At 40.8% G+C, this 10,100-nt stretch overlaps 1 protein-coding gene across 1 annotated transcript in view; it reads right to left on the bottom strand.

Moving 5' to 3' along the window:
* pkd1a (polycystic kidney disease 1a) overlaps positions 1–10,100 on the bottom strand; it is an 84,866-nt gene that overhangs the window by 20,231 nt on the left and 54,535 nt on the right. The window contains exons 19-28 of the mRNA XM_016506420.1: positions 8,763–8,915; positions 7,340–7,480; positions 5,924–6,212; positions 5,627–5,843; positions 5,384–5,543; positions 4,626–4,784; positions 4,370–4,514; positions 2,539–3,393; positions 2,081–2,355; positions 620–815 (exon numbers count right to left, since the gene is read on the bottom strand). Of these exons, the coding sequence (XP_016361906.1) occupies positions 620–815; positions 2,081–2,355; positions 2,539–3,393; positions 4,370–4,514; positions 4,626–4,784; positions 5,384–5,543; positions 5,627–5,843; positions 5,924–6,212; positions 7,340–7,480; positions 8,763–8,915 (2,590 nt within the window). The remainder of the gene's footprint in view (positions 1–619; positions 816–2,080; positions 2,356–2,538; positions 3,394–4,369; positions 4,515–4,625; positions 4,785–5,383; positions 5,544–5,626; positions 5,844–5,923; positions 6,213–7,339; positions 7,481–8,762; positions 8,916–10,100) is intronic.

Here is a 10,100-nt window from a genome sequence, read left to right as displayed (position 1 = left end):
TATATATAACTATAATATTATATCCATTATACTAAAATAACACATACCATAAAAAATGGTACGTGTTACTGGAAATAAAATGAACATTAATTGAAAAAAAAAAAAAAAAAAGTCAGTTAGTTCAAAGCAAAATTTCTCATTTGTGTACTAAAACTTGGTGTACTAAAATAAGTAAAACTGAAACGGAAATAAAAATGAATACAAACTAAACAGACATTTAAAAATGGTAAAAACACACAACAAAATGACAAAAACTTCTAAATTAAAATTGAAAATACAAAAATAAAAACATATATTTGTTTATTTCACTAGGACTCTGTGCGATTTGAACCCCACGCTGATTTCCCTGGTGTTCAGGTTGGTGAATTTGTCGTGTTTAGCAAAAGAAAGCTGCTTTGTTTTAAAGTGACTTCTGTGTGAACTGTGCGTCACGTATCTACACTATTGATAATAGACAATGGCACGTTTTGCCTGCAAAATCTCACACGTTAACAGACACCTTGACGCAGTGACTCAGAACTAGTCAGTGGCTGGTCACTTTAACATGTCGATCGGACAGTTTCTTTCAGTCTAAGAGGACGGTCAGACTTTCCTAACCTGCGAAACATCTGCATCTCACCTGCTCCGTAAGCCCAGCCGGTCTTGACCTGGATCTCGTACTTGTACAGACCGTCCTTCCCACACAGCGGCACCACAGAGGCCCGTCTCAGGTCCATCTGATCCAGCTTGCGCATTATAGCACCGGCCACAGCGTAACACAGCAGTCCGATCACACACACCAGCACCACCACCAGACTACGAGTCACCGAACGCTCCTGACAGATGACACTGCAATCGCCAGGGTTATTATCGTCAACTAAAACTGTAAAAAAAAAACCATTTTTGTTACTTGAAAATAAAGGTAATTTAAATAAAGTAAAACTTAAAAAAATTTAATTATTTTTATTGCCATTTCAGTTAGTGGCCAAAGAAAGATTTCTCATTTTAATATAGTTTAACTTCATGTACTAAAATAGCTAAATAAATAACAATTAATAAATAAAAATTAAATGAAAATAAATAAAATTGATATAGACATATATTTTGTAAAAAGACAAAAACACAAGACAATTACTAATATTCTCCGTAAGCCCAGCCGGTCTTGACCTGGATCTCGTACTTGTACAGACCGTCCTTCCCACACAGCGGCACCACAGAGGCCCGTCTCAGGTCCATCTGATCCAGCTTGCGCATTATAGCACCGGCCACAGCGTAACACAGCAGTCCGATCACACACACCAGCACCACCACCAGACTACGAGTCACCGAACGCTCCTGACAGATGACACTGCATTATAACTATCCCTTAAACCATATCACATCATATCATAAACATTCAAATGTATACAATACATTTAAAATTAAAATGAAGAATATATTTTATATATATAATAAACTTGCATAACTTCTGTGGAAAGAAAAAAGATTATTTTCAAACATTATTTTAGAAGAAAATTTTATTTTTTTAATATTATATATATATAGTTTTTGAGAATTAAAATATACACAATTTGTGAAATAATAATTTAATATTAATAATTTAACTGCTTAGTATATATTAAACTTGAGAAAACCAGAAATATAAATATGAATAAAAAAAAAAAAGATATATTGGTAGAAGGCTGATTTTAAAAATATTATAAAAAATATTAGACATAGTAGTAAATATACTGTTACAATTATGCCCGGACGGAAGGAAGGCTGATTTAAAAGTATTTGAAAAAATAAAACAATTACTAATTTTATTCTTTAATTATTTTTTGAAATTATAACATAATATAGATAAAAAAATAAATGAATTAAACTAAAATAGAAATATATAAAAATATAAAGAATCATTACTACTGCTAATATAATATAATATAATATAATATGTTAAAATTAAAACATATATAAAACAATAAATTAATGAAATATATTTTAAACTATTTTAAAGAATCATTACTAGTATGTCTGGACAGAATTAAGGTTAATTTCAAAATATATTATTAATAGTATTACGAAAAACCAAATGGCATCGGAGTTGAGTTGTAATACTCACAGGAATGATGAAGGAGACGGCGTCGACGGGAACGAACAGACTGGCGGCGAAAGCGGTGAGATGATGCGTGCGACACACGGCTCGGCTCACGCTGGTCTCGGGAAGCGGATGCATGCCGTCCGTCCGCCACTGACTGCCGCTCTCGCTGAAATACTGACACAGCGAGGTGAAGACGGCCACCTCCAGCCGGATCAGATGCGGATCGTCTGCGCCGCAGCCCGTCGACACGTTTATGAAGTGATCACGCGTGGTGTCATAGGACCTGAGACGGAGAACGGAAATTAGAAATTAGAATAAAAACTAATTCGTGTGTATTAGTGCGTAATGGCAAGTGCTTTTATTTTATTGGCTGACAATCAAAAACAAAATTTACAAAATGAATAATTTAGTTTCATATCTGGCAGGATGAGCCGCTCTCTGTGCTTTGTGAAAAACATCATCTTCACTGCTGATTTTAATGAATGAGTTACTCCTGTGGCGACTGATGTTGATTTTAACAAACAACAGAGCTTCCTGCTTCCAAACGCATCTTTTATTATGGATGAAAGGCCTTTCATCAACATGCACTTCCAATATTATTCTGCCATACACATCAGTGAGAAACATCAAAACATTAGGGGAAAAAAGACGCCTCTTACTTCCTTGTCTGTTGGTGTTCCTCGTGCTCACCCTCACGATGATTGAACCGCAGCGGCTGATGTTCTCGGCTCCCGCTGGCGGCAAGATAGCCTCCAATCCGTTACCATCCAGCCCAGCCGCGCTCCCGTTATTAACGGCAACTGTTATGGCATGGCTGTCGTCCAGATCCGAGATGGGAATCTGTGTCCCGTTCACCGTGTGAAACTCCATGGACGCCACCTCCGTCGACACGGTGTAATTGGCGACGTAGTTGAACGGAAAGGGATTGGGCTCCACTTGGAACAGCAGCTGCACGATGCCATCCTCGCTGTTGGGCGCCAGAGCACCCCCTGCTGCCCGTCCCAGACTGCTGTTGAACGCTCGCGGGATGGAAAAACGCCGGCACTCAGGCGTGTCGCTCTCGCCGTAGCAGAGCAGGCTCTGCGGGTCGGCACGTTTGCCGGCGGTTGTGATCTCGGCCGCGCGGAGGATCAGGGGCTCCTCATTGAGGACGCGGCCCAGCATGAGGATTCGCATGAGGACGGAGGACAGGGTGTAGGCTTTAGCGGCCACTCGCAGCGGGTGATGCTGCTGCTCCTCTAAGAGAAGCGGAGGCTGCTGGGAGAGGCCGCCGCGGTCCTCGGCCTCCGGAGGTGGAGAGGAGGCAGCCTGGCTCACCTGGTGGATCAGGTCACCTGAGGGGGAAATAGATTTATTGACTGGATGAATATTGAAAACCAGCAGGAACAGGATAAAAGGCTCCATGAAAGACCAAAAAGAGGAGTGAAGTGCTACAAGACTGATTAGAATTTGATTTAATTTGGCTGTCAATAAAAAAAAAAATAAAAATTAGTTGCATGTTGATAAATCAACAGAATTAATTGTAATTAATCACACTGCTCAGAAAAAAAAAATTAAGATACATCAAATGAAGATAAATCAAAGCTTTTGTGGAGTATAATAATATAATATAATATAATACAGGTTGGGGCATTTTACTGTGAAATATTTTATTGTATTTTCTTTAGAATTCATACGTAGATTTAGTTCAGATAAGATTTAGTAAGAAATTAGAAAAATGAAAACATGTAAACAAGTGAACAATAACAGTTTGTTGCCTCTGGGGTTATTTGTTTGCTTGTGAGTGTGTTAGCATAACATAGCCATGAAATGGATGATTCTGTTTGCTGTCTCAATAGCAAGAGTGTGTGTGTGTGTGTGTGTGTGTGTGTGTGCGTGTGCGTGTGCGTGTGCGTGCGCAGCGGAGGCTAGAGGAGAGAAACAACAAAGAGGGGGTGGAGAGAGGAGCACTGAAAGCAGGGGAGAGAAGACAAAACAACGCCCGCCAAAAAATAAGGTGCGAGGGGCTAGACAGAGAGTGTAAGGGGTGATCAGTATCTACATGAGATGCTGTTGGTTTAGTTTCATACGCACATGCGTGTCATCTTTTTTTCTGGTAGACCATCCTGAATTAATAATAATAATACATTTGAAAACAATATTATAATTATCCTATATTACTATAGTTAATAGTAATAATCGTTAGTAATAATAGTAATACATTAAAAATCTATATTACAATTGTCATTTTTTTTCATGAAAGACGACAAGTAATTTGAACCAACAGTATCCCATATAATTACCCCTTGCACTATCTACCATATGTGTTACCCATGATATTGAGTATGTTGTCTGCTATCTCGGTCGGGGTGACTGTGCCCTGTTTAGTGTCTGTCTGCAGGATCTCTAACATCGACTCCAGTTTGTCCAGAGTGCTGTTCTGACACTCTTCACACACAAACTCTCGACTCACAGCCTGCAAACAAACACACACAAGAAAGCCTTTATTTCTCGCTCTGTGAGCGGTCATGTGTCTCGTGTCTTTGAAGTAGTTCAGGATTGAATGCATGAGGACGTCTGGTCTCACCGTGCACTGCGCGAGCGCCGCTGATGTCTGCTGGATGTCACTGACGGTGGTGAGGTCCAGTGATGTCAGCGCTCTGGTGATGTTTCCTCTGACGCTCACGCGATACTGACGCTCTGCCTTAGACACGCGCTCACGTCTGCGGGAAACACCCTGCTCATACTGACACAGAAACACACACGAGAAGATGAGCAGACGGAGAAAGACACGACGGACGGACGGACGGATGATTGACAGATGAAAGATGGATAACAGAAAGCTAGACAGACAGACAGATAGACGGATGATAATTGGACAGACTGATAGAAGGATAGATGGCTTGGATGGGTAGACTGATAGACAGATGAAGAGATAAATAGAGAGACAGATGGGTAGACAAACAGATGGACAGATTGAGAGAAAGACAGATGGATGATGGATGAATAGAGAGATGATGGAAAGACAGATGCATAGGCAGGCAGGCAGGCAGACAGACAGACAGACAGACAGACAGACAGACAGACAGACAGACAGATAGATATCTATGCATAGATGGATGATAGAGATGAATGGATAGATAGATGGATGGAAGGACATGGATGGATGGATGGATGGAAGGACATTGATAGACAGATGTATAGACATGGATGGATCTGGTAGACAGACAGACAGACAGATAGATAGATAGATAGATAGATAGATAGATAGATAGTTAGTTAGACAGACAGACAGACAGACGGACGGACGGACGGACGGACGGACGGACGGACAGTCGGTCTTACCTCATTGAGGACGGTGATGAGAGCGAGTGAGAGCTCCCGTACTCTCTGTGAATCTCCCTGACGGAGCAGCTCTCTCAGGGTGGAGTCGGTTAGATTGCTGAGCCAGTGAGGGAGACAGCTGAATCTGTCAGGAACCGCCGGCAGCACCACCTCCATCGACCTGACACACGCATTACAAACCATTCACAACACTGGCTGCAAAGAAAGGAACACATGAAGTCTCGAAGCCAAACCGTGTCTTACTTGTTGCGGGCCATGACTGTCGCCCCCTGGTGGTCCTCCACCATAACAACCGCAGTCACTTGGTACCGGGCCGAGCTGAAGCCCGGCGGCAGGAAGGCCGAATGTTCTGAACTCGTGCCTTTATACACACAGAACTCCTCGCAGTACATCCCAGAGCAGCGCACCGCTAGCAGACTATAGACCAGCAGAGACTCTGTCTCATCTATATCAGTGTAACCTGAAAACCAGACGCGATCGTTCAGCTCTGCTTCTTCTCAGTATCCTACGGTACATAAAGTCCTTCTTCTCTAGTCTCACCTGAGCAGTTGAAGTGCACTCTCTCCAGCAGTGTGCGCACCTGAGGCCCGTCCCCATCCGCCCACAGAGAACATGTCCCGCCGGCTGGCGGCAGGTTGGGGTGGAGCTCGATGTAGGCCACTCCTTCGCGGTCCATGCTGTCATCGGTCACATGGAGGCTGAATATGTAGGAGTTTCCATCGCGGAGGATGCCCTGTCGCAGGACCAGGTTCATGCTGTTGCTGCCCGTGGTGGTGGTGTTCAGATCCAGCACCAGCGTCTCGTTCCCTCCAGTCATCGCCGTCCAGCGCTAACAACAACAACAGACACGGCAGGGATATTTACATGTCATTTCCATATTAATATTGACTTAAATTCATCACTTTAAAATGAGCAGTTAAATTATCAAATGTATGTAAATTATTATGAATAATTCTCCATTAAAAATAGAAAAAAATATTATTTGAATACATTTACATAGTTAATTAAAATTAAACACATTATGTGATGTGTTAAAATTCATGAATGACACTATTTCAAATGCCTACGTAGGAAAGCCAATGCATTTTAATGTCATTTATGTATATATATATATATATATATATGAATTCCAAGTAGGTTTTTCTGTAACCTTGCAGTGACCTCCATCACCATTAATCCCAATCAGCACTCATCTCAGACTGAGTGTTTGAACCACTAGATAAGCGTCCCTGACTTGTACCATAATATTTACTGTCTCTGGCTCACGGGAACCAGACCAAGGGGGAAGGAGTGTTTGACCGCTCGGTCGCCAAGTAAATACGTGTTTAAGGAGGTTTGGCATGTCGTTAACGGCTAATGCAGTGGAACACATCACATCATAATGATGACATCACCCCGTACGCCCACTCAGGTCTCCCCTCCGGTTCCCATAACCATAACATCACTCGAGTCTCAGTCTAAACATTATGAGAAAGCAGGTCGGAAAAAAGCAAGAGGAATGCCTGTGAAAAAAGACAAACCGTTCTAGAATGACATCATGCCGCTATCTCTCCATGTACAGCTCTCTTCAAAAAATGATGACGGCATGTTTCCTCTAATAAATAAGGCATGAGTGACTCACAAAATCCAAAATATGTAATTCCCAACATTCAGATTCGATGAGGACAGTGTTAGTCCTAGGGGCAAATTATATCATGCTTTCCATGCTTTTTGGAAAGCTAGAAGATAAAGGAATTAAAATATGCATTTCACTGGCCAAAAAATAATTTTGTCCAATTTTGATTTTGTGATGTGCTTAAGAGTTCTATTTGAGCATCCCGACCAGCCCGAAACAGCAGGGAGTTGTAATTATTTTTGCATTTCGTACTTTCCCATAGGCAACACTGGTTTAATAGTAAGCCTGTGATTGATGACAGCGTGTCATGAGTGGGCCATGCATATAAGGGTTGTTCTCACCCCTCTGTGTGAGCTGTGACAGTTATTGCAGGTGCCAGCCAGGTACACATAAGAGCTCTGACTGATCTCGTAGCGAGACTGAGCTTTGCACGACACACACTCCAGCGACACCATCGGGATGCGACCATTCTGCACCCACACCTGTGAGCAGGAGAAGACAGAAGAAAACAAACTTGAAGTTATGCAATTATGTTTTCTGTTGACCATGGAAACTGACATGGCAATTATGATGGAAACTGATTAGTTTGAAACGTCTCTCACTCTTTGAACTGATTCAAATATTAACAATGTTAGCGCTGAGACTGGCAAATCTCCCATACCTGTTGTGAATGTGACACAGGAATAATGGGTTTATGAAGGGGAAAAAAAGGATTTTAGGGGTCAATAGACATCGCAAATTGATTACATCTCGGTTCCCAAAGCAATCAGACCCTCAAAGTTAAATCTCATAAAATATTCCCTTTAGGATCCAACAAATCATTTCAATTCAGTGAGTGAAATAAGTTTCATGTACATTCTCATTCAAAACTCGCATAACATATCAAGCTTTCACATGTAGCTTAGAATTGTGAAGGTCAGAAAGTAAATTATGTTTGGAATTATGTAACAAACTTTCATTTTACCAGTTCGGGTCAGTTAATTATAGCTAAATACAAAGTATGCTTAATAAGAATGAATATTTTGTAATGACAATAGCGATTAATTTGAATGCTGTAGAACAAAACAAAAGGCGGGAATAACTAACAACGAATAGCAAACACTCATAACTTTGCTCATTTGCATGCACTGCATTGTTTTAGCTCACACTTCACTATTGAAAGTATGCATATCAGGTAAAAGCACAATTACACCCCACAAAAAAGGCACAAATCCACATCTCACAGACCGGTTTCGTGTAATGAGATGGTGGAGGATGTGCTTTTGTTCCTAATTTGACGATTTACTGCAGTCATGATTGGTAAAAAATGTAAACAAATGTATCTTTTAAATTAAAATCTGTTTACTGCCAGCTTTCCATGGGGTGGCAACAGCGTGGCATTGAATGCCTTTGATTGTGGATAATTAGTATTCTATAATGAGCCTAATTTACATAGAAAAGAGGCGTGTTTGCACTGAAAAGAATGACAATCACTTCATTAAAATATGACAGCTCTATTCAGTGCACTTTGAACATGCTTAAACTGGACTGCAGGTAGTTATTGAATACAATTTTTATTTTATTTTCATTTTATTTTAAACGATTAAAAATGTAAAGAATTAAAATATAATGAGATGTACTTTGTAATATAAAATGAGTATGAGCGATGGAGAAAAACAGCTGTTGATCAAATGACAAGAATGAATAACAAGACATATTTGTAAATGCAAATACAAACACATTAGATATGAAAAGCTTGTAGTAATCTATAATAAAAGCACTCACCGTTTGGTTTGTGGATTCTGGGGTCATGCCTTCTTTGCTGACGGTCAGGCGAAAGGTATACTCAACATCCACCTCCAGTTCAGAACCAGAGATTCCCAGAACCGGGTCGTTTGGCCCCAAACCGAAATGCAGAGTGGAGCAGTGAGCTGGGCCCTGCAGAGTGAAGTTAAAGGGGTCATATGATGCAATTTCAAGTTTTCCTTTCTCTTTGGAGTGTTACAAGCTGTTCGTTCATAGATGAGATCCCTAAGAAGAAGTTGCAAAGACTAAAGTCTCAAACCCAAAGAGATATTCTTTATAAAAGTTTAGACTCGTTCACACCCTCCTCCCTGTTTTGTTCCATTGCCCTAGTTTCTGTTCAGTCCTGATTTGTTTCTATGGTTACTTATGATTTGCAGCTGATACTCATTCATTAGTATCCTTATTTATACTCCCTGTTCTGTTCAGTCGTTGCCGGTTATTTTTTCTTTACTATTGTGTGTGCTACGTTTGCTCCTGCGATTCTCCTTTGTGTGTGTGTGTGTGTGTTCCTTGTGGATTAATAATTAAAAGACTATTTTTGGATTATACTCTTTCATCATGTGCTTTAAAGGGGTCATATGATGCAATTTCAATTTTTCTTTTGTCTTTGGAGTGTTACAAGCTGTTCGTGAATAGATAAGATCCCTAAAGTTGCAAAGACTAAAGTCTCAAACCCAAAGAGATATTCTTTATAAAAGTTTAGACTCGTTCACACCCTCCTAAAACGCCTCATTTAAACACGCCTCCACATGTCTACGTCACGATGTGGTAAGATTTGCATAACGCCGCCCAAATGTTCACGCAAAGAAAGAAGGTATAACTTTGATTCTTGCTGTAGTATTGCTGCTGCCGCCGCCATGTCGTGGAGATGCTGTGTTTCGTTGTGAAAGCGAAACTACTTTGTTTGGTCTTCCAAAAGAGGACACAACTAGAAATCAGTGGTTAAGTTGTATTTACAACACTGTTCCAGAACAGTTCAAACCAAATATTCAGATGTGTGCAGCGCATTTTTACGGAGGACTGTTTCCTGAACCTGCTGAGTAGCCTACAATGCTTCTGTGCACAAAGGTTGCTTCTATAAAGTGGGGCAGTTCCAACTTTGCAAGGACAGTCTGGCGCTTCTGACTCACAGACTAAGTACGTTTTCATATTTAAAAGAATTTGCCACTGACGATTCAGTGACGCGAGTTTTAAGCAGTGTAGAGTAGCGCTTGTTGTTTGTCATTTCTCTGATCACAAATGCCGACATGGTTTTATGTTTACACGGCGCGATGCAACGCAATGCGTAAAAAGACAGTATAAGTCATTATAATCAGT

This window comes from Sinocyclocheilus anshuiensis, unplaced genomic scaffold (genome assembly GCF_001515605.1).
Source record: "Sinocyclocheilus anshuiensis isolate Anshui unplaced genomic scaffold, SAMN03320099.WGS_v1.1 scaffold274, whole genome shotgun sequence".
In the NCBI taxonomy this organism is placed as follows: Eukaryota; Metazoa; Chordata; class Actinopteri; order Cypriniformes; family Cyprinidae; genus Sinocyclocheilus; species Sinocyclocheilus anshuiensis.
This window is presented reverse-complemented; position numbering and strand designations above follow the sequence as displayed.